Below are 25,339 nucleotides of genomic sequence, written 5' to 3' on the forward strand. Positions count from 1 at the left end.
AAAATGTCAACACGGCAGATAAATAACAGAGTTACTTTGCTGAAAGTGATGCCCTGCTGTTGTCCCAACTTCCTGCTCATGGTGTGCCTGTACTGTGGAGGTGTATTTTTACCAAACCTTACACAAAAAGGCAATCTGTTTCTTAATTTTTTTCTAATTAAAAGTTTATCGGCAAATAGAAAGCAATTAATCAAAACAAAAGCTTCAAGCTGTTTAATGCCACTCCCATTGGAAGCTTAATATCAAAGTAAGACATGCTAACGGTAAGCATTGATAGTTCTCAGTTTTTAAAACCCTTGAAGTAATGGGTATTTGAACACAAAAGGTGGTGCAACACAGATAATATAACAATATTCACAGGCATATATTTTTTTTATCTTCTAGGAACACGGACTAACATTACAGCATCTTACCAAGTCATTTAGAGCAGTAGGAGGTCTACTATTCATTTTTGTGTTTGCATTACTGCGTTGTACTGGAATAGCACAATGGATGGAATTTGAGCATTCTTCACATTCGTTTTGATTGTTATTACTCAGTTTTTGTAGTAAATCAAAATATGAGACCCTCCAGCAGCTCACACTCTCTTGCGTGGATCTTTTCGCCAGCGATAGCTTGAAGTCTTGGCGGCTACTTGATAAATGATTCAGTCGGCACTGCGTAGAAAGCATGATATATAAGCTAACTCGAAATCCGGCAGGATAAACGGGGCTCCGGAGACTAACTCCACTAGCTTGGAGAAGAACTCACAGACCTTGCAACAAGACAGATGCAAACAGACTAAAGGTATTTGGGCAATGTATAAAAAAAACATGCTGACTTACACTTTATGCGAAATATTTGTATATTGTCTTGGACCTGACGCATACAATTGGATTTTAGGAGCTAAGTAGGATCTGTGATCTCATTCTTCAACTTTATATCATCTATCTTTTTGATTGGCAGCGAATTAAGTCGCCTTTGTTTACTCCCACAACAAATTCCACGCTTTGCATTCTTGGACAGAGCTGTGAAAATACCCAAACTTAGTCGAGCCTGCTCCTGCGTGGATTTAGCTTGCGTGGGGTCCTAAAAGTATAGTCCAATTTTTTTTCGTCAAAGATTTATCAGGAGGAAAGTTATTTTTTTGCAGATAGTTGACGTCCTAGTCGGTGATCTTTTGTTAATGTGACAAAAATAACACTTCTTATGAGGCGACCTTTAGGTAGCAGTATTAACATTTGTAAATTGAACCCGAAGAGACCATGTCGGATCCAAATGTGGCCTTTGGTTCTTCTTTCACGCAACGTGTCTGACTTTGAAATATTAATAATACCACCTGATACTCACCAGAGGGTTTTGACAGTCGCAGCTCGTACTCGATGTGTTCATCGAGAACTCGTCAGCATTTGAGCTGCTCCTCCGTCCGCCAATGCCCATCCAGCTGCTGTCAGCCAACTGATTGCTTTAAAGGTTATTGTTGGGCATGTTTACACCGACGATATCATTATGTGATAAGATTAGATTGAGGATGCATTACAACCACGTTGTAACACCCGGATCAGATTAAATGGCCGGCTAGTTTGGTTTTAACACAGAAGCAATACCTGCGTGCCTATGCCCATGACAGAGGTTAACAACTATGCTTTGACAAAAACAAAAATAAGATAATATTATATCGAGCACTAAATATTATTACGTTTGGTCTGGACGGATTACTTCTGCATTATTGAATAGTGTTTTCTCAAAATGTTTCTTGTTTGGATCCACTGTAATGGTCCTTTGTCTGCTATCCCATTCATATCTGATTTATATTCTTTGTAATTATATTTAATTAAAATGTATGTAATTAAAACATCAGCAGTTTGCAGGCAAGGTTAACGTCGTACTCCAGGGACATTGGTTGACAATTTCAAAACATGCCTTATTTATTTTTTGTCTTCATTACTGTACTGTGTTTGGATGGCCCATTACACCTGCTTTATCTTTTTAATTCACTTATTTCATTCTGAACATTTATAAAATGTAATAATGCAGATAATTTCCAATCCTATATATATATATTTAGTATTGTTTTAAAATGTTAATATATTTTAGTATTGTTTTAAAATATTAATATATAATATAAGTCAACACTCCTGAAACTATTCACAATATTTGAGTTTGCCGCATTGTTTTTATCCCTTAACAAAAACACCTCATGTTGATAAGCCATGTTGTGATGCTAAAGCAGTGCACACTTTCAATGTAAACCTGAAATGATGCATGAGACCCAGTCCCATGGTGACTTCTAATAAATCAAGGCCTAATAAAGTTTGGGTACAGTGCAAAAGCTAAGGTCCAAAACAATCCATTATATTACAACTTTATACACCAAGTGGGTTGCCAATCTAAGAGGCATTGTCCCTATAATGTTCACGCAATTTTATAGAGCCGTGTCAACTGATTATGTTTTGCTTTATACTTATAGTGAATCTGTTTTGAACCATGAGCAAGGAATAAACTAAATGGGATGCAGCTGATGTGAGGTTTACAGCTAAGCTGCTTCTTATCTTTGATACGCACCGTCTGGGGGCTCACCTTGTTGAACGCTCCCCCCAAAATGTTCCTGTTCAAAAGCAATTAAGTTGTGTTTATTTTGTCGTCGCTCCCGCAGTGGGAGGCGGCGGTCACATGTGGTCTCATCCACCACAGGCTGCTGAGGAAGTGATGCTAATCTAGACAGAGGGAAGACTGGTAGGAGTGGGGGAGGGTGGGGGGAATCACCCCTCCCATCCTCTCTCTCTCTCTTTCTCGATGATTGTGCTGCAATATGTCGCATGACCGCCGCCAGGACTGCAGATAATCATAATAATAAGGCATCATCGTTTACATTATACAACAAAGCAAGATTTTTATTTTATTTATTTTTTCTTACAATTTAATGATATTAATAAAAGGCCCCTTTTGATCACCTCCCAGTCAGGTTCTATTCAAACAAGTCTTTGCATGTGTTTTACCACCTGCTTTGATATTTATGAGGAAGCTCCGACCCCCACCATTGATATTCATGCGGTTCAAACTTATGCAGCTTTGCTGCATTGTCACTTGCTTTTTTTTTTTTTTCCCCCTCTTCTCGCCCCAATGCTGCATGCTCAGTCTCAATAGTCTGATCTGACCTACCCCCCCTACACACACACACACACACAGACACCCCAGCCCCTTTTTACACCGCAGCATCCCGCTGCCATAGAAACCAAAAGGAGCATCCTGGGTGGTGCATGCAAGGCTCTCAGTGTGTGCGCTCAGGAGAGGGAGCGCATTGACCAAAGATAGAGCTAGCAGAGAGGTGCTGTGACTGGTTGGCTGGAAGTGAGGAGAAGCAGACGGAGAAGTGAGGGGGTGAGGTTATCCAGAACGCAAAAGTCACTTTCACGGGTGAGTACGGCACGGAGCGTCTTTCTTTTGTCTTCTTTGTTGATGAGTGATGGTGAGTCTGCTGCTGAGATGCGCAAGAGTTGTAGTTTGCTTAGCATTTTACTTTTGGATTCAAAGCAACTAGCTTCCTTGTTTTGCACGTTACAAAATCGTTGATGGACCTCCGTGTTAATATTTGATGAGGCTTCCCATCTCGGTCGCCTCTGCTTTTTTTTTTTTTTTTCTTTCTTTGTTGTCCTCCAGCTTTTAACAGTCATGAAACACAGTAAAGCCCGAGGTGAGGCCACCTGCTCTGCTGCATAGCGCAAAACACGGTCAAGTCAGGCTTTTGAATTTTGTGCGAGTGTCTTTTCTGCCACTTTTTCAGCCCATCTCTTGCTCCCCGCTCTTGCTCCTTGTCCTGACACTTTGATGAAGGGCCACAGCCGTGGGGCTAATGGGGAGGAGATCAGTACGAGCTGGAGGGAAAAGTGTAATTGTGAGCAGTTGGCACCTTTGAGACGCTTGTTGTTCGATAATGAGCCAAACTGTGAAGACAGAAGGCAAAAAAAAAAAAGAGAAAGGAAACCGTGCAACCTGTTAACATCCCTGCTGCTTATTCACGCCCTTTTCCTCACCCAAGCAACAAGCAACAGCAGCCACCAAGAATTACAATTTGCTTCTTTTTTGGTAGGCTTGTAAACGCTTTTGGACAATCTCGCTACTTTTTGGCAACTTACAGCTAGTATCCCAAAGCGACCTTTAAATATTTTAACGTGCAAGAATCAGTGACATACAGTAAAAATGCATGATAAGAATCTGACCTATAACAACACTGCGATATGCATGCCAGGCCTGTGCACACCGAAAGCTCACCTCCCTGGTTTAGATTGTAGAATATGGAAGTCATGTGACACAACAGAATTATTTCCTGTTGCCTTTAGCTCTTATTTATCTTCCCAATCCACATTGAGAACTCCTCTGGATTGCTCGCTTAGTGGAAACTTGACTTTGAACAAATCCATCCTTTCATATTTGGCCCCGTTGACCCTTGCTGCGTTTGTGCTTTGCGTGCGCAACTGTGTACAGTTCTACGTTTGTAAAGAGCATGTGACCGTGCACGTGTGTTGATGATGGCGTGCTAGGAGGATGGCCGCGGGGGTCGTGGGCTTTCTTTGTGCGCAGCGCCTCCCGTGTGACACCTTTTATGACTTTTTGTTTAAATGTCACTCACCGAGGCCGCGATAAACATGGGAAAACGGGAGGCCGGGATTGGTGCGATAAGCCCGCCCCCACTGCCTCCTCCCCCTCCCAATTTCCTCCAGGCACAGTTTGTTTCAATCCGATAGAAAATTGGAGTGAATTCTTAAAGCCCTTTGGTCCCCCGATCAATACAGCATAAGAGGAAATAATATTGGCCTTGTAAACGAGGGGTGGTGCTGTACTGACAATGATCTCACTTGTTACAGGAAGCTCATGTTTAATAGATGGAAATAAGGCCGATGTGAATTGTGGGCTCCGCTATGGCCGACCGAGAACATTAGAACTTGTTGCTTAATCCGACACTTCAAAGCCTTTATTCAACCAAGGCTCAGGCCGCTGCTTCTGACTGCAACCTGCACATTGCATCTATAAAGGGATCAAAACAGCCAGAGGCTTTTTCCATCTCTGTGTTTCCGTCCTGTGTACAGAAAACTATAAATTTAGTATTCCTCAAACAGTCAAGCCACAAAGTCGATACTTTGCTGCGTTGGAGTTTTCATGCGAGAGAGAGAAAAAGTGCTTTTAGGAAGTTGGTGACAGGGTTTGAGTGAAAGCTCAGTAAAATCCGGTAACTGTACAAGAGACCCTCTGTGGTTAGTTAGTTAGTTAGTTTAAAAAAAGAATCTTTTGCTAGTTATAAATGTTGCCATTATGAAGCTTTTTCAGTGCCCTTTGCTCTCGTTCTGTTTGTAAATCTTGCCAATTTTGTACTTTCTGGAGGTAAATATTACGCCATGGTTTCAGCAAAGCTCCTGAAGCCCAACCTGCCAAATGTACCAGATCATAAGCGGCATCATCTTTATGAGTGTTAAATAGTTGATTGTAATGGATAGTGTAGCAGAAAGCTACGTTAATTTTCTCCTACCTCAGCACTTTTCATCGGCTACCTTCACGTATAACAGCCTAAAAGTAGGCCAAACCAATGAAGCCTCAATACTTGCGTGAATTTACTACGTACTAAAACATTTCGGCAGATTATTGAGCGCCACATAAAATCAGTTCGGGGTCGCTAAGCACAACCAAAATGAATACATAATACTGTAATTATCCATCCCTAACTGCAAATCTGCTACTATTTGTGCGCTATCCAGTGCACGGTCTGATATGCTACGGTGCATTTAACTTTCTCGGGCATTTCAACTCAGCGACCGCATCGCTCGCCATTCCCTTGCAATCTCTTTCAATTTTCAACTTCCATCCATCATCTGAGCGGCTTATCCTCACAAGTTGTGGAATTCTATTACACTTATTTCCTTGACTGCAGGATCAATTATTGGTCGATATCTGTTGGATCAAGATGAGGAAGGAGTGCAATCGAGGCTAGCTAGTGGCAGGTTAATAATGCCAACAATAATGACTGAAACTCTGCTGGTCATCTTTCTTTTACAACTGTTATGTTGAGGCTGCGAGCATCTGAGTACACACGGCCCAAATGTCAGCCCACGCTTAATCTAACAGGGTCACAATGATGGATGCATCATTTCTTCATGCTGACTTGTTGTTTCCCGCCATCGCAGAGAGCCTCGGGGGCCGAGGGTCGGGTTAGAGCTCGCAGAAATTTGATGCGGTGGCTTTTTTTTCTGTTGGGAGCAATACTTTGTTGACTTCTTGAAGTGGAATCGATGGAGAAGACAAATGTTTCATTGATGGAAATTGATCATAAATGGCCATCATGGCTCACTTCCTGTTTGTTTGTTTGTTTGTTTGTTTTTTACACCAACAATGTACATTAGACCAGTGTGAGCTGCCGATGGCAAGTTCATTCATTAAAAATGATTCAAAACTACCCCCCCTATTGTTTTATCGCAAAATAAGCAAGGAAAAGAAGAAAAATACAGAAACGACTCATTCAGAATCCAGGCAAGCGCCTACAAACGCCACTCAGGAAGGCTGAGATTCCAACCCCAGACCACAAATTGTGAGGCAACCACGACACCTGTCATAAAAAGAAAAGAAATATATCCCCCCCCAAACCAGCTAATGCAAGACGTTAAGTAGATAAAGTGCCTCCTCCTTCAATCAGCATCTCTCCTATGCCCGCAATCCACTTGACAGGCTTACTTGCAGTTGTATTAATCCGTCACAATACTGCGACACTTCAAGCCTGCGGAGCATCAGCGAGCTTGTGTTTGTAATGGATGAAGCAAATCCATTTAAATTCCCCGCTGATGAAAATTAGGACGACTCAAACAGCCTGATGGCTGCCTGTTGGTTTTTATCCTGCAAATGCAAAAGCATCCTGCACGGAGCAAGCACACACCACATCAATAAAGTCAGTCTTTATTATTATTGGATGGCATCGTGCTGTGCTGCTCTGTCACCATTGGTCCGAGGTGATCGTAATGTTGTTGGTCATTAATATCATAAAGCTTAAACAAACTACAATGAGTCATTCTGAAAAACTGCCCGCATGTCCTCAGCAAATGGCGAGCTCATTTTTATTCCTGTCCTGCTGTGGCCCTTTGCTAGTTTTTATTGTTTGAGATGATGATTATTATTATTACATAATGATGTGTCCTTACGCTGTAGAACAATACTGTACTTTTTTTTCACAAGAATAGAATAGAATTCCTCCTCATATGAGGGTCATAGTTCATCTGACTTGTCAATAAATTCGGTAGAGTCCAAATTGCAATTGCACTTTATACTACACAAGGTCCATCGAATACTTTGCAGCCTCACGTGGGCGATTGTGTTTTATTATTGCATTTCAAGATCTGTTGACACTTTAGTAAATGAATATGACATGATGGGGGAGAGAGACTGGGAAGTGATTCAATGAACATTTGAATTGTGCATTCTTATATGAATACAATTTTAAAGTCATTCAGATGCACGTTTGGCTTACAAAGTTGCCTCTCTATACTTTTCATACGTGCTGTGATTGACGAGTGATTAGTGTTGGGTGTACGCTGCCATTGGCCTGGAGTCAGCTGGGATAGGCTACAACTCCCAATGACCAAGAGCTGAATAAGGAATATATACTAGAATGGGAATGAATGGAATCACAACCAGAATTGTCCCTGAAAGGATAAGTAATGTTGCTGCACGCCCAATCCTTTTTTCCTCTCCATTTAATTTATTGAAAAGTATTTTAACACGGACCATTGCACATACAAGCTGAAAAAGAAGTTAAGCAGGTTTAATAGCTAAAAAAAACAGAAGTAAGTCAAAGAATGAACAAAAGGACAGTTAATAGGAATGTCATTTACATCAATGTAGACGATGTACAACTGTAAGTAAACTGGAATGTTCTGCATGCAGACAGTCATTCCAACACAATATCAAACACTGTTAATTACAGTTGATTTGCTGAATCGTCCCACTGTTTGCGCATTCAACAGTGGAAGCGCTGAACAAGCTCGACACGTCCCATTTAAATGTTGTAATATAATTTCAATATTTACTCCGTGCATGCAGAGGCAGGCTGCAAGCTGTGCGATAGCGATTGCAGCTTGCGGTCAACAAGCAGGTTAATTGTTCTATTTCCCATGTGGTTCAATTGGGCTATGGAAATCCACAAGGAAGCAGGTTTTGAAGTTAAGAGAACATGATCCCCCCCCCAAAAAAACCACAGATCTTTGACTGAAAGGATTAGATTTTTTTTTTTTTACTTTTCAAGTGATAAGTATGATTAAATTTATCCTTGAAGGGGATAACAGGGTGTGTGTGTGTCTGTGTGTGCCTAGTGCTAAGATGATTGCATTTCTAAAAGTTACATTTCTATATATTTCAGATTCATGAAACTTCTCAAAAGTCATTTTCAATCATACGTTTGCGAGCGTTTTGGGAAGAAACACTAATTGAATTGAAATATTTGAAGTAGCGCAATACACTAGATTCTACAACTTCCTACATGAGCAACGTTTACCTCGTCGCCTGAGTGTCAAAATCATTTTTTGCCCTCCCCCACTGCTGTTTCACACAGCCGATTTATCCGCCGGCGCTTAACACCTCCTCTCACGCACCGGAGCTTTAGGATTTAGGGATGTGGGGGGGTGGGATTATGGGATTTTGTGAAAAAGACACCACGGAATAAGCACTCCAAAAACGGCTGAGGTGCCCACATCGAGATTAGTGGGAATCATTACCGCCCTCGGGGAACGACAAGCTTCCCATGCATGTTGATGAAACAGCTTTTACAAATTAACGTTGCAAACTACAAATCCCATTTTGGAATGAATTTTGCTGTGTCATGGTATGACAATCCCGTCAGCCTGTTGAGTTTTTCCTCAACATGACAATAACATCTCACAATTAAGACAAAGTACAAACAAACCTGTTTTAATTAGGTACCATATATGTCGATCCTGTGTTGCCTTACCAGTAGAATGTTGTTGTAATTTTTTTTTTTTTTCGTATTTTACAGAAGTTGATGAGCAGGTTTTGACCTGGTTGCCATAGAAACACAGTTTGATTAGAGGAGAAAAGCCTTTATGTGTATCAATCTGCCGTCTTGCTCAATTTCTGATCAAAAAAAAAAAAGAAATGTCAACTTAAATGTTCAACAATGTGGCGGCGGCGGTCTACAACCTTTATGCGAAACGTCTTTGATAACATCGCAGCTCACCTGACTCCCGTTTGGTGCAGAGGTAGCAGCCACCTGAAGGAACGTTGCGGCCTGATTGATTTTGCTTCGCTAGTATTGATTGCGAGAAGTGTTTCTCAGCATGAAGGAACCGCCATAAAGAGCCCGATGATAAAGTGCGGCCCGGTGGTGGTCCACTCCTGCAGAGGCGTGGGTGTAATCATTAATAGTGCAGCTAAAAAAGCTCCAGGTTGCTTCATTCTCACGCTGTCAGGGTAGATTGTGTCCGGCGGGAATAATATGCTTCGCTTCATTAGTCGTGTGTCTGAAGAGGAAGACCAACGGTGTTTTTTTTTTTCTTCACTTCCTATTTGGCTTACTGTCCATGTCTAACTATTGCAGGATTATTAGCACTCTGTTCTTTCTTTGCAGCACTAAAGTTATTAGCTGCTTTTCAGCCTGTGTGTTTCTATTTCTGTAGCCATTATGGCAAACGCTGCTTTGGCTTCCACATCTGATTGACGAGTGTGTGGAGGTGTGGTGGCACAATCGTTTCCTCATTAACCTTTTCACGCTGAACCAAACAGAGGCAGCGAGTGCAGAGACTGACGAGAAAAGTTTACTAGCTGAACAATCCTTTGAAATATGGCACTAACATCCTTCACGAGGCCAAAAACTTCATGATCGTAGTGTTTTCATGTCCTTTGCAAATGATTATTTTGTGTTATTTCTAAACATGATGCGAGGTCTGGAAATAATTCTGCAGGTAATCCGATATTGTGGCATTTAAGTAATATTTTGCTTGAGGTTCACAAACAACTTGGACTGAAAGAAGAAATGTCACCTAAATCAGAAGTCAAGCAAAACAAACTTCGATGCATTTGGATTCATGACATCAGAAAGAAGTCCAGCAGTCAAGACAACTACCATTAAGGGAATATTCAAGATATTTGAACACTTGAAGATGAAATATAACTTGTCCACACAGAACGTCTTCCATTATCTGCAGCTACAACCATACACCAGCTTAGATCCTGAACTGACTTGGCCTTCCATGAGTACGAGCGAACAAAGTCCAATTTATTTCTGGATGCTTATTGACAGGTGAAAGTCTAAAATCAGGTCATCTTAAGTCTGGACTGAAATAGGAGTTGCTCGTCTGTGTTACGATTGCTGAACAGATGTAGGCCGATTTATGTCTGAACAGCCTTTCAACTACCACAAAAGCCTGGTATAGACTGACTAATATCACACCAGAAAGATGACATTCTTTCAAATCTATCCTGTCTGAGTCATGTTTCAGAGGTTGGCTCATTTCTGCACTGTACCTGGCATTGCACCAAGGCGGAGTTCTTCTTGCTTGACATCTGTTCCACAATAAGCAGGATCACAGGCGTGCCACTGGATACTGAATCCTGCAAAATTCTATTTGTGCACAACTCAAATGTCTAAAGATTGCTTTACGTACATGAGATGGACCTTGACATGGACTCCCTTCCTATTGTTAATAGGTGGTCTTTGAGATGAGCAGCTGGGGGGGGGGGTGGAGTAGGCAAGGTATTGTCTCAGAAAACTGCTGCCTGTTTTTAAAAGGACTGGCAGCCATATTTAAATACCTGACATGATTGTTCGCATCACTTTCAAATGCTGACTGTATTTAATTTTTGTCTTGCATACACAATGCCGATTGTCCACTTATTTCGTCAGTCGTGTGGGTTTATAGATTAAACAGCCTACCTACTAAATGTACATTATGTAGCTGTAATCCACAAGCAATCAATCTCCTTTCCTCTATGAATAAAACGGAAAAACAATCAGGAATGAACTCATCCTTGCCTCCAGGTTCCAGCTGCTTCTATTTGTCTTCAGCAGGGGGAAGATTTAGCTCAATAAACATTCTCGGAAAAAAAAAAGACAGAAAAAAGCAAATTCAATGTGCCCTAAAGCGGCTTCCTGCTATGTGTGCACTATTACATGGAGACTGGAGTCTTCTGAGAGCAGCACTCAGCTATGGTAGATAAATTAGAGTCAACGCAGTGCGTGGAAAAGAACACTGCTGCAAAATGTGGGGAAGTGAATTCAGGCTTGAGCGAATGGGGAATGTTCCAGGTATTAGATGCTGAAATTTGATTATATGGAATCAAGAAACAGCATGGTTTGCCTGTTCTCCCTCAGGCTCCACGCATCTCGCTTGTCAGCGTCCTCGGCCCGTGTCCAAGTCTTTTGTGTGTGATTTAGACCGAGGCACAATGACCAGGTTACTTCACGTGTCGGCCATTTTGACACCTCATCCCTCATCCCGGGAGCCTTCTTGGATTAGCATTCAAATAGACGATATTTCATTTGCATGTTTCCTCTCTGCCAATTGGCACTGCCTCAACCATTGTTTTTCTTTCAATGGCAGTGCCATTCAATAACAACGCCACAAGAGTATTATTATTTGAATGCATATTTTTTCTGGGTACTCCTGCTCTGTTGGGTTTATTGAAAACTATACATTCTTTAAATCAAGCGTCATTGCAATATTCACGATGTACAATAACAAAACACTTATTTTCCCTTTCTACGTGTGTTAGCAAATACTGTTCCCCGATTGAGGGCCCCAAAAACTTTTTCAGCAATTTGAAGTTTCTGGAAGTGAATGGCAGTGTATGTTATGTGCAAAAATATTGACTTAATACAGTGTCTCTTTATGCGCTCTCACCCTCATCATTGCCATCTGCTCGCCCATATTGTGTTCCCGGACCCCACGGCTCGCCACCAGACGCTACTTTTGGCCTCCTTCTCGGTGTGTTTGTGCTCTGCGGCTTGGTTCTGCTGGGCCTGCTAGCCTTCGGCTCCTGGAAGCGGTGCGGTCCGCCTCGGCGGAGCAAAGCCAGCTTCCTCACTCCGTCCCCCAGCCCGGAGCACCGCCCGCTGCAGCTGTCTCGCCCGCTGCCGTTGCCGTCGCCCCCAGGTACCCAGCAGCTGCAGCAGCCAGCGGTTACCATGGCAACAGAGAAAATGAAGGACCCCGTGGGCCCGATGGGCTTCCTGGAGGCTGCGGTGAAGATAAGCCATACATCTCCTGACATCCCCACTGATGTCCAGCTCTCCATGAGGGAGCACTTCCTGCGCCGCACACAGCGCATGCAGAGGCAAACAACTGAGCCCGCTTCCTCCACCCGGTTAGTCATGACACGTGTGTGCGTACGTGCGGCCGAGGCTTTACTTCTCATTACGGCGACTAAGCAGCATTGGTAGGCCGTTCGTATAGAAGTCCGTGGATAGCCTCGGGAAGTGCGTCCATGATCAGCGTGTTCTGCAATTCACATTAGTTTTCTCTATGTTTCAAAACCAAATTAAAATAATGAGCGTCAGAGTATGTATCGCTTTGTCGGCAAGAATAATAATTTCACATTTGAGGTTGCATAGTACTGCAGTTAAATTCATAAGCCGAGATGATTTTAAGACAAAGTGGATTTATTTGTAAAGCGTTATGTAACAAGTCAGCAACCTCAAAGGCTTTTGCATGTTCTTGCAGGACATTACAGTGACGCTAATTGCATGCGACGACTTCATCGGGAGCCTTTCACCGAGGGGACAAAATGCTGTGAACGATTGCATGTCTTCAGCATGTTGAGCGTGCATCCTTTCAATCGTTTTGTCCTTGAATTAAAGCAGGAGTCAGCTCCCGGGGGGCTTCAGCTCCAAAACTCATCAGGCATTCCGCAATGCCTCGTGCATGCAGCGCTACAAGAGGCATGCTATCAGTGTCCCTGTGTCATCACTCATTAGCTGTGAGAAGCATCTGTTTAACTTTGACTTTATCAATGTGAATTTACTTCATTTACGCTTTAATTAACGGTGTACATGAGAAGAAGAAAACTCTTACTTGTCCCTGAATGTTCCTTTTGGAAAAACACTGCTACTAACAATGAGGTGAGGCATCTCATTGTTGAACTTTATCAGTTGTTTTGCAGCAGATAGAGTGAAATGACTATAAAGGCATTCGAATCCTCCATTTACACCTTATCTACGAAACCACATGGTCTGTGGGCGGCATGTTCCTGGGTTCTTGTCATGCGATCCACAGAAAAAAGCTGCTAATGATGTAAAGGTCACTGGTGTCGTGGTTCACTTGTCTGATTTCAGCATGCTGGCATTGTTTCACTTCCCACTTAATGACATATGAAAAACATTGAAATCTGTTTGAGAAAAATGTGAGTCTGCTTAGCCTAATGCTAGCAAACAAAGTTATCAAATGTTCATCACCATGACTTCCTGTGTCTCTCGTCCTTCCGCAGGCACAATTCCTTCAAAAGACACCTTCCCCGGCAGATGCAGGTCGGCAGCTTGGACCTGGGGAACGACTACATGTTGGACAAAGAGGAAAAATCCACAAGCATTGGCCGTATTCAGCCAGAGCTCTACCAGCAGAAAACATGTGACTCGGAGGATTCCTCCAAGAACAGCAGCAGCAAAAACTGCGGGAGGATTAACTTCTCTCTCAAGTATGATTACGACAACGAGGCCCTGCTCGTCAACATCATCAGGGCGGTCGACCTTCCCGCCAAGGATTTATGCGGCACGTCCGACCCGTACGTCAAGATCTACCTGCTGCCCGACCGCAAGAAGTTCCAGACGCGGGTCCATCGAAAAACCCTCAACCCCACCTTTATTGAAAGCTTCCAGTTTCCTGTGCCTTACGACGACTTGCCGAACAGGAAGCTCCACATGAGCGTTTTCGACTTTGACAGGTTTTCACGACACGACATGATCGGGGAGGTGGTGATGGACAACCTGTTTGAGACGTCCGACCTCTCCCGGGAAACCAATATATGGAGAGACATCGAATATGCCACCAGTGTAAGGCTTTTTTCAATACTTCATGTGATTTAGTTTACGTTCACATAGACAGCATTTTAAAGCAACACGTACGAAGACTCCCAAAACCCCGACTTGCTTGTTGCGCTGAGCTCCTTTGAAGTACTGTGAGGAACTCAAAATTTGCCGCGGCTTTCCGTATTAATCCATTCCGTTTCTATGACGCTTGTCCTCATTAGCTCCCCGAGTGATCCGGAGCCTATCCCAAGCCGATCAGGGGCACATCTCAATTCATTCACCCTCACATTACCATCCATGGAGAAGTTAATCCAATTTAATATGTAATTGCGCCAACAGGCAAGTAAATCCACAGGGCTGAGCTAACCCCGAACCTTTAAATTAGGATTCATCTACCCTTCCGTGCCGTCTTACTGTTGACCTCACACGCATTCATATCGCATTAACGCTCTATCGGTATACAAAGCTTAAGAATGAACCACAGCTTTTGCAGTTTAGGTAATTGCCGAAAATCCTGCGGTTGTCAGATTGGCACTTTAAATAGCACAAGTCCCTCCACAGCCCATCGGTGTCACTTTATGCTTTTCCAACACTTGACTGCTGCGCTCTGGCATCACCGCTTGACTTTCACACCTTTCAAAGTGAATTCCGCACCACAGCACTGGAAGACATGGATGTCGGCGGTTCAGCTCTGAGTGTGCGATGACGTGCGGCTAATTTTGGCTGGTTGGCACCTATGCAGAGAAAAGGGCATCTCGCCGGTTAATTGTCTTTACTAAATACTCTCGTTATGGCGATTCATCTCTAAAAACTGCTCACGTGGTTGCGTGTCAAGTGTTCAGTGTTGATATGCACAAGTACAACCCAAAACACCAAATGTTTTGGGCGTGTTTAATGTTGTGATGGAGAGTGAAAGAAACACACAAACACAGAAATGTGCTCTAAAGCTGCCTGGCGTTTTATGTGTAGAAAGTCTCGACAGACCATAATAAACATAAGGGAGCAGGAGAATCATTGTGACTTCCGCGGTAAACTGCACGCAGACGAACCTCGGGGACTCAGCAGCCTCTTCTGCTCATGGCCTGTCATAGATGCCATGATAGAGTGTGAGAAAACTAAGCACTACATTTCGGGCAAATGGGGCTACCATGGCCACGGGAACATTGTCTAAGTGCGGCTGTAGACAGCAAAATTGATGATGTTTTTTTAGCACACTTGATTTTCCCCCACAACTGCTTCAAGACATTCAATCAACGAATCTACTTAATCTACCAGATTTTGCAATTATTTGAATACTGTAGGTTGATTATCATGTGCCATGTGTCCATTCTCAGGAGAGCGTTGACCTTGGGGAGATCATGTTCTCACTCTGTTACCTGCCCACTGCTGGAAGACTCACACTGACTGTCATCAAGTGCAGGAATCTCAAGGCCATGGACATCACTGGATACTCAGGTGGGTGCGTGTGTGTATGCATATGTGTGTTTACGCTCGTCTGAGATCATAAACACACAAGTTGCGGGCATGCCATCTCTCTGTTTATTCCGGCAATTATTCACTGGCAAGGCGTGCAATATCAAGCCACTGTCAGGATGTCGTTGCTTCTTTTTTTTTTTTCTCAAGTGGCTGCCATCCCGTGTTTCCCTGCAGAACTGATAGCACGTGTGAAACGTGACATTTATTGTGCTTTAAATGCCACTGTTCCACCATAATTGGGATTTATTTTGGGACATTTTTTTCTTGTGATGTTTAATGATGTGCAAAATCAGCCATGATTTTAATTCCAAGTGTGTTTTGCTTTTACCATTATTTTAATTTGGGTTTCACTTATTATGTACTGTATTTCCCCATATAGTCGTTTGGCTTTTACTCTTTTGCGAAGACTTCTAGATGTCTGTTAGGGGTAAAGCTTTTTTTTTTTCGAGAGTAGGTCTGGAGGTTCACACATGTATTTTATTGTATTATTGATGAACATTATGCGTACAAAGCTTGCCATATTGATTAGACCACCTCTCATGAAAATGAGAATGCAGTGTCACGGAGTGTTTTAATACAGGCCGGTGCAATTTGATTGAGCTCTGAGATTTACATGTTGATCTGGAAGGGGCGGATTTCAAAATGCATTGAGCTTTTTATATTTGTATAATTTGTCAAGCACAAAATCTACTTTGAAAATGGTTGTTTGTACATACGTCTGATTTGACATTTTAATTTTAAATGTAACACATTTACATTTTTTTATGAAACAGTCCATTTGAAAAGTTATGGATTACATTGATTATATATCATTTAAATGTCATCATCATCCACGCTGATGTATTACATTTTACACGGCAAAATGACTATGGTCATTACCAGTGCTGTTAAGAGATAGCTATGGCATGAACCTTAAATTGACTAATGGCCTTATAAGTTTTATATACAGTCATTTTTTCATTTCCTCAAAGACAGAACATCAGGCTTTTTTTATGCTCAATTGACAAAATCTTACATTTAATACTTTTACGGAAGCCCACAAAAGGGGTGTGGCCTACACACACTATTTTTAGTATAACATCTTTAAAAAAAAAAAAAAAACACATTTACGACTGTGCTACAGGCTTATCCTTTCCATGCGATTCGCCGATTAGCAGGTGTTGTTGACATTTTATTGTGATCTGGGACCGCTCAGCTGCCTTTAAACGCAGGCATAATTCAAAATCAATGGCAACTGGGACAAAATAGAGCAACAGCAGGCCCGCTCTCAGCTTGTCATAAATGTTAGTGTCCCCACATGACTTTGCTTTGTCGTCGTTCTCTAATCTAGACCCTTACGTCAAAGTGTCACTAATATGTGACGGGCGGCGTCTGAAGAAGAAGAAGACTAGCATCAAAAAGAACACCTTGAATCCCACCTACAACGAGGCCATCATCTTTGACATCCCACCCGACAGCATGGACCACGTCAGCCTGCACATCTCTGTCATGGATTACGACTTGTGCGTATGAAAAGTGGGCTGCGTGCAACCATTTGGAATTCACTGATTTCGCTGCGCATGTTCTTACTATTACACCCTTAATGATGTCTGAGTATTACTAAGATTGACCTCTGAGACGTACTGTGGTTGCACTGAGAATCCAGATTGACAACAAAACACAAAAATACCAAGAAGATGAAAGAACATTAGTAGATAAAAAGGAAGACGCTAAGCTAACTGTTAAAATGTTGGGTAACTGCCAGAACACTTCACGGGAGATATTTCATAAACAAAATGAAGAAAACTAAACTTATTTTAGCTACAGTATGTTAACGAAAGAAGGAGTGCCGTACACAATGGCAGAGTTGACATTTTGCGTAAAGTCTCTTTGCACACGCTCGTACCCCACAGGGTCGGTCACAACGAGGTCATCGGCGTGATGCGAGTCGGGTGCAACGCAGAAGGACTGGGAAGGGACCACTGGAACGAAATGTTGGCGTATCCTCGCAAGCCCATCGCACACTGGCACCCCCTACTGGAGTCTAAGAAATCCGAGAAAGAGGTGAGTCGAGGGTGCATTTTGGTGAATCACTTGATATGTTTTGGAGATGTTTTGCACCACATTGTATCTTTATCTCTTTTGTTGTTATTTCTAAAATGTCAGACTCACTCTTTGTGTGTGTGTGTGTGTGTGTGTGTGTGTGTGTGTGTGTGTGTGTGTGTGTGTGTGTGTGTGTGTGTGTGTGTGTGTGTGTGTGTGTGTGTGTGTGTGTGTGTGTGTGTGTGTGTGTGTGTGTGTGTGTGTGTGTGTGTGTGTGTGTGTGTGTGTGTGTGTGTGTGTGTGTGTGTGTGTGTGTGTGTGTGTGTGTGTGTGTGTGTGTGTGTGTGTGTGTGTGTGTGTGTGTGTGTGTGTGTGTGTGTGTGTGTGTGTGTGTGTGTGTGTGTGTGTGTGTGTGTGTGTGTGTGTGTGTGTGTGTGTGTCACAGTGGAAAGCAAGGGCTGCCAGCTTTGACAGCCAGGGCTCCTGCCCTTCCCCCCGCCCCCCAGCGACACCCTGAGCAACGCCACCTGCGACCCCTGCGACCCCCTGCAACCCAGATGGAGGGTGGTGAGAGGTTCCTCCTGCTGGTCCACTTCCTGTCTGTCTGATTATTCAGGAGAAACCCTGCTGTGGCTCCCGACCGCTCCCACCCTCAGCCACCCACCCCCTTCCTTTCAGTCGACAACCGAACTCCACCTTCCGCGAGCGTGGTTCCTAGAAAGCTGATCTGGGATCACGTCGGGTTAGGCCGTATTTTTGGATGTTCTGACTGCTCAATGCCCTTCCTTCATGGTTGGATATGTGCAGACTCAAATTAAGAGAAAGTGGTGGTGATCAGAGGATATTTCTCAAAGCGAAGCAAGATGTCTGAGGAGACGTGCGCCGCTTTTCAAAACGTCCTGGTGCTTCATTTATTTACGTCGAAACATTATCGAGCTTCATTAAGGTGTCAAAATTGAGTTTCCAGTTGCATAGTCATGCACTGTGATGCTCATTTGGTTCCACTCGGGGCGAAATCACTAACAAGCTGTCAAAACAGAATGATGAGGAAAAAAAAATAAAAGTATAGTATAAGTAAAGTACAAGTGTAAAAAGTTGTTCTTTAGAGCTAGAAAACAAGGAAATAACAAAAGCAATTCATATTTGCCGTTTACTCAAATAGTGGTTGATGCCCTCCCTCAAAGAGAGGCCTCCCTTGACACATTAGAAAACAAAAAAGCACTGAGGGCCCAAATTAAAAAAAAAAAAAAAAGACTAGATTTTGACTAGCTAAAAGAAGGTCTAAGTTGCGGCGTAGGTGGTGTTAAGCAAATTTGTTGAGTTTGATTTTGACAAATGTGCATAGTTAGACGGTACTTTGCACTCTGCTTGCACGAGGCAAGTAAATAGGGCCCTTAAAAGCACTTAAACATTTTGACGATTCATCACAATTTACGTGTTACACAATGTTGAGGCAACTCTGATTTGCGTTGGACTCGGACTTGTATCTGGGGGCAACATGACTTAGTATTTTTTCCGGCAAATCTGTTTCGATGTTTCGCTGCACTTCTCCATAATATTTAGTTCTTTCCATTTATTCCGTTTTAAAGCCCAGTTTCACTTGATAAATATTCCACCGCCCTATTGTAAAATATCAACCCAAAATGCTTCCACACAAATAAAGCGACAGCATTTTTTTCCAAATGTAAAAAATTCTCCTTCCAGCTCAAGTTAAAAAAAATAAGCATCACTGACCACTATTTGTGTAAATGCCGTGAATGTAGCACAACTTGATGTTTTTGTTGCCACCTCAGTCTCCTTTTGTTGTAGAGAAGTGTATGTATAATTTTGAGCATAAAATTGTGTACAGACATTTTTTTGTCGTGATTGTTTGCCTTCTTTCAACCCAGACAAGATGTGAAGCTAGATGTAGCCTAGCAAGTGGTGACAATTAGAGAAAAAAAAAATCACTGCCTCTATGTTTACTGCGTTATGAAACATTGCGTTGGTTCTCCTGTGGAAAACGTGATCGTGTCACTCAGATGCTGATGCTGTTCAGTTGAATCCCCTTTTTGAATTTGTTACGTCTGTTGTTGTTTAAACTATCATGAAATTTAATGATGAAACATTTTTTGTTATGATTTTAATTTTGTAGATAAAGTAAATATTTTGTAACAAGAGGAAACTCCCATTTCAGACGCTGTGAGTGGGAAAAGTGTCCCCGTTTGAAAATTAAATGTGTCATACGCAATTATTTTATCAAGGTTGTGATTTAAAAGCAGAAAGGATTTTACAATGCTTACTCCAAAACAAACAGGAGGCAGTGTTATTATATCTTTGTCAAAAAAAGAACGTGTCTAAATCCCTCTTTGCATTTTGGATAATATTGAACAAAAACATACTATTTAAATAATTTTGGCTCACCCTTGGACAATAACAAATACCAGCAATGGTTATGGAAATGCTAACTTGCATAAAAATAGTAACACAGCAGTAGTAAAACTTGCTTATCAATGAATCATCTCTTTTTTTTAATGAATTCAGTTTGTTATTTTTAGTTTTAAAGACATTTTGAAATATCATTCCATATTGTACCATTTGTTTTGTAACCATGATGGTGGTAACATTAGGTTGTTGAGAAAGCGTTGATAGAAATTACTTAAAAAAAAATATTGGCACTCAAAATTCCAGTGGTGACCAAATGGAAGTTAAATATAAATCTTGCTTTTACTGTACCCAAATTGATAAAAAAAAAAAAAAAAAGAGAGACAAAAGTTTTATCCACAATGGACTATTCACAAATGAATCACGAACTTGATGCTATATCAGGGTTGACAAAAAAACGTGTTCATGATTGTTGTCCAATTATAAAATTGTGAAAGCAACTTGGAAGTCTCTTGGTTGAACATCCAACCTGGCAAGACATTCAGTGGCAGCAAGTCAGATCTTTCACAACTGATTTATGCTTAACCTCTGCCCCATGTAGCCCAAAAAACAAAACCTTAAAAAAAAAAAAAGACAATACTTTCAATGGTGAAGTGAAAATCCTCCCACAATGGAGGACAGTGCATCAGTGTGTCATATATCACAGTTTTTCTAAAGGGGCTTCAGGATATGTACACATGTTTCTGCCAGGATCTGTTTTAGTCATTTGCTTTTTTTTTTTTCGTGTCAGTAACGTATGTTTTTTGTGTCATTGGCTCCTGTTTGTGCTTGACATCACCTCTCATGATATCATTGACACGTCTAAATTTGACCTTAGTCTCTTTAATTGGCCCTGGTCCTCCCTCCACATCTTGAAGTTCTTATATAGTTTCAGGAGCTTTCATAGTTTTTGTCAGGTTTTAATTTTCCCCCATGGACCGGTAGAATTGCATGCCTCTATGTATCCGGTATTCTCCCCTTTTTTTTAATTTTTTTTTTTAACCCGACTTGCTCCTTGCATGAGTTCTTATGACACAACAGGAAAGAAAAGAATAACAAGGATGTACTGATGCCACTTTTTTAGAGCGTGTATCAAATCTTGATGACTTGCCAATAACCAGTATGTCTTTGAAATCGATGGATGAAATAGACCGACAGAGTTTAGGATTTTATCTCACTAATTTTGTTCAGGTACTGCATTCCGTACATCATTCGGACCTTCATTTCCTTGAAATTTTAGTTCCAATCTGAGTTGTTCTGAACTGTTGCCGTTTTGAGTGTTTCCTGTACTTATCTGATGGTTTGTAACCCTCTGCACTTTAGTGTTAGTGTTACCACCTTCCTCAAAAATGATTTTTCTCACCTTTAATGACATTGATTTTTTTTTTTTTAACGGGTATTTTGTATAATAGTGACAAGTGAGAAAATATTCTGTTGATGAAATGAACACTTACTGTAATTATAGGTGTTTGTTATAAATTTACCGGTGAAATCATTGGCATTATATTGATCCCCACTTGTCACTGTCAGCCCTCTTCATTGTTTTCCTTCCATGGGGTGTGATGTGTTTTGGTTCTGTGACAAAATCTGCCTTTTGATTAAAGAATTTATGCAAAGTGGGCTGTTGTTTGCGTTTGCCGTAATAATGTCGGCAGCCTAACGAGCCAGCGCGATCGACATCGGATCCACACTGACTTGCACAGCAGGGACGTTTTACAACATCTAATTAGACCATTGCCAAGTTGTGGTACATTACAGTATTGATACTTGTGATACAGTTGAAAATGGGAGATATGTTTGAAACACTAAACTAAAAAAAAAAATCAAAGATAAATTAGAATTGTCTATGCTGTCAAAGCAGCAATTTCCTTTTGGTTGTCAGTCTGTAGAGGATTTGGTAACCGTCGTCCCAGCTGTAGATCTGTTTCTCCTCGGCGTTGTACTTGAGACTGGCATGTGCTCCATATCGTCGGGGGAAATAAAAGAGGGGTGCCTCCTCACTGACCACCTTGTCATTGACATCAAAGACACACTGGACCCGGGAGCGACTGGCCTGCCGAGTGTTGTAAACAACGTAGACGACGCCACAGACAATGAAAGCCGCCTCTGAATTCTCTCTCGGGCAGCGGGTGTCCCAGATTTGTTCGATGTCCAGCGAGACGGGATCCATTTTTGCGAGGCTGATGCTCAGTTCGGTTTCACCGCCGGCATAAAGAAGCCAGAGGCCTTGCTCGTCCACTGCGAGATCTGCTCGCGTCTCAGGGTTGAGGCTGTAGACAGCAGCTTGGCTCTCCGCGGGGAAAATGGCGACATCTGTGAGCTCGCCAGCAAGGATGTCATATCTGACTACATTTATGTCTTCCCCTTCCTGGATGTAATACAAATAACCGTTGTAAACAGCGACTCCGCCGCCCATCCAGTTGGACGGCAGCCTGAGCGGCTGACTGAGGGCGACAGAGGAAGAGCCCTGAAGAAACTCCCTGACGGACTCAAACTGGTAGATGGTGTCTCCCGCTGTCCCGTTGAACACGTAGACTTTGGAGGACCGGGGGTCTCTGAGCCACACACCTTTAGACCCGCCCAGCCGCTTCAGGATCTTACCCGAGCGGATGGTAGAGATGATTTCTACGCAGTCTATGCAGACACAAAATGCAAAAAGTTGGCGGCTGCTTGTACATTCATGTTATTTATTTTATTTATTTATTATTTTAACCTTAGACTGCCATAATGCATAACCCAGTTAGGCCACAAATGGTTTTCAAAGCAAAAAAAAAACATCTCTGAAAGTTTGTGAACCGAGCTGTAATCCCCTCATGGAGACAACAACTACAGTAGATGGAGCAAAACCTTGAGGGAGCCACATAACGGATGAGAGGAACTTAAAAGCAGCATGGAATAAAAGGCTCCTCAGACATGACCTGGAGGCAAAGAAGCATCAAGCTCTCCAACCAAGGAAATTAGGTTCATCTCAGGGTCACCTCACAATGTGCACAACGTCTCTAATGAGCTCTGCTGTGCTGTTGGCTTCTGGGAGAAAGCGCAAAGTCTAATTCTAAACTCTATGACTGGCATCTTGCTTGCGCTGAATTTGTGCGAGACATTAAGGAAATTGTTCATTTTGCCTAAATACTGCCAAAGGAGATTTGCAATCAGACATCATCATTCGGAGCCAATTAAAACATTTCACTTCACGTTCCAGTGAAATTAATATTGATGTGATTGAGTAAATCAAAACATTTTCGCTCCGTGTGTTTGCTCTGTAAACGACTCTACTGAGTCTTGGAATTGGGAGTCATAAACGTAAATGTTGTTTGGGCAATTTCCAGATCATATTTTCCCCTAGAAAGCCATGTCTGATTATCATCGACCAGTTTTATTCCTCAACAAGTCGAAATGCTTTTGGAAACAATTTTGAGTCCACGAGGTTCGTGTCTCACCGGTCACTCTGGAGGGCAGCTCTTCCCAAACGTCGTTATCCTCTTCTCGGCTCTCCTCTTGGCTCCACACTCCCTGCTCCACCACCCGGTCGGCACGTTTGGCACAAGCCCGTGGGGACGTCCGGCTCCCCACAACATCCACGTCTCGTTCCACCCGGTTCAGTCGGAGCGCCGCTTCCTCCACGTCTGTGGAGAGCGAACTGTGGGCCTTCTTCAGAGCGTCCATAGTCTTCTGGGACTGTTTGTGTAAATCCTGAAGTTGCATGTGGTATTGACGCGATTGGTCTTGCCACAAATGCATGCGATCCTAAAAACATGCAGACACTTTTTACTTCTCACAGCATTCATGCTTTTTTCTTATTTCTGCTTTTATTTCCAGTAGACTAGATTATCAAAACGGATTTCTGACTGGACTCCCTCAGAAGAGCATCAAACAGCTGCAGATCTTTCGGAGCGCCGCAAGTGAGTAGAGATCAGAACACTCAATAACTGTCTCAATAAAGGACTCAACAAGTACAACGTGAAAACAAACACATGCCCCACTGTGATGTCATGCAAAGGATTTGGAATTTATGATGTACTAGTTTTCCTCCAGGTACTGTTCTTACTGTGCACCACGCTGTTTATTTTGGAGTCAGGAGTTGGGAAAATTGTTATTTATAAAACTTATCTTCAGGTTGAACATTCACACAATTCGCCCGACCTGCACTGATCAGATTAACGCCCGAGCGAGAAGGATTCATATAGCTGTATTATTTATTTATCTCGTTCAAATTTCATGCCGATAGCAGTTTCAAGATTGTCAATTACGCTTTTGCAGCCTCTGTGACGACTGGTTATGACAAAAATCTGTCTCTCGGAAAGGCATAACCACGAAGAAAAACAACACATTAATTCAAGTGAATGATTTCACTTGAGAGGACGATTCCACGTGGAAAGCAAACATAATAAAGCAATCCTCTTGTTAGTCATTACCCCATCTGCTCCCTCAGTGCCAATATTTGGCTCTTCAAAAGATGCTTTTGGATGAGACCCAGGAGAGCAAGTTGCTGTTGATGTCTCGTGTATGCTGGTGTTGTTTCTTTTTTGAAATTGGCAGCTACCAGCTTGGCAAGTTTATTGTTCTCACTTGTTTCTGCTTGGCTGCGTGACTATTTGGACAACCTTTCGTGAATGCAATGGAGACATTTTAGTTTATCCTTATTGTGTACAAGATGCAATAACTTTATAAACGGAGGAAGGGAGCAAACATAATGTCACATGCAGCTAAGGATATGCCACTGGAAATGTATCCGATTACCTCAATAGCCAACAATCTGTTGTCCAGATAGTCCATCAGGGCCTGGTAGTAGAACTGAGCTCCACACAGCATCCAGGTTGTGGAAAATAGCAGGATGAGCACGAGCTTCATTGGGATCGCTATTGTGAGATGAGCGTCACTTTTCGGGGTTCAGAACTTTCTCAAAGGTACACCGAGTAAGCGCTAGGTGTTTAAGACGGAGACTTTCCACTTCCTTTTGCACTCTCTCTCTCTGCTGGAATGTTTTCTCTCAGGGAGGAGCCTGATGGAGGAGGCCTGCTCGCTATACCTCCCAAAGTCAACTGGGCCACTGTGCACAACCGTTTTCACCTCTTTGCAGTCATTGTTAATCTTTTTATGAACGTAAAATAGTCTAAAACTTCTTTTATTGTATTTACGTTTGGAAGTGATACGCAACATAGAAGTTAGCATTCTTTGTAATCAAGCACTATTTTTTTAAGGGAGAGGCATCTAAATTGGATTAAAGAGCAACTTGCAACTTCTTTGTTTGCAATAATTAAGAATTTACCAAACTTCGGCCTTCTTCATTTTCTTAAAGAATTTGATCACATCCTCTTTTAGTTTTGAGCAGTTACTTCCTTTAGTCTTAAAATTCTTTCGCTAATGGGTTTAATTATAACATTAATTTGGCCAATCTAAGGCAATAAGCAGAGTTTCAACATACAACATTGCCATATATAATAAATTGAT

The 25,339-nt window shown here is 42.2% G+C and overlaps 2 protein-coding genes across 2 annotated transcripts in view; one reads left to right on the forward strand and one right to left on the reverse strand.

Annotated features, from left to right (window-relative positions):
- Positions 1 to 20,254, forward strand: part of syt6a (synaptotagmin VIa) — a 36,046-nt gene extending 15,792 nt beyond the window's left edge. The window contains exons 2-7 of the mRNA XM_037239675.1: positions 11,931 to 12,333; positions 13,453 to 14,014; positions 15,325 to 15,445; positions 16,797 to 16,968; positions 17,359 to 17,509; positions 17,934 to 20,254. Of these exons, the coding sequence (XP_037095570.1) occupies positions 11,931 to 12,333; positions 13,453 to 14,014; positions 15,325 to 15,445; positions 16,797 to 16,968; positions 17,359 to 17,509; positions 17,934 to 18,005 (1,481 nt within the window). The 3' untranslated portion in view covers positions 18,006 to 20,254. The remainder of the gene's footprint in view (positions 1 to 11,930; positions 12,334 to 13,452; positions 14,015 to 15,324; positions 15,446 to 16,796; positions 16,969 to 17,358; positions 17,510 to 17,933) is intronic.
- Positions 20,255 to 20,635: 381 nt separating this feature from the next.
- olfml3a (olfactomedin-like 3a) lies at positions 20,636 to 25,008 on the reverse strand. Its single transcript, XM_037239687.1, has 3 exons — positions 24,629 to 25,008; positions 23,329 to 23,635; positions 20,636 to 22,525 (listed from the first exon to the last, which is right to left on the reverse strand). The coding sequence occupies exons 1-3, from the start codon at positions 24,737 to 24,739 to the stop codon at positions 21,744 to 21,746; spliced, it is 1,200 nt and encodes a 399-aa protein (XP_037095582.1). The 5' UTR covers positions 24,740 to 25,008; the 3' UTR covers positions 20,636 to 21,743.
- Between the last annotated feature and the right edge of the window lie 331 nt (positions 25,009 to 25,339).

This window comes from Syngnathus acus, chromosome 2 (assembly GCF_901709675.1).
Source record: "Syngnathus acus chromosome 2, fSynAcu1.2, whole genome shotgun sequence".
NCBI lineage: Eukaryota > Metazoa > Chordata > Actinopteri > Syngnathiformes > Syngnathidae > Syngnathus > Syngnathus acus.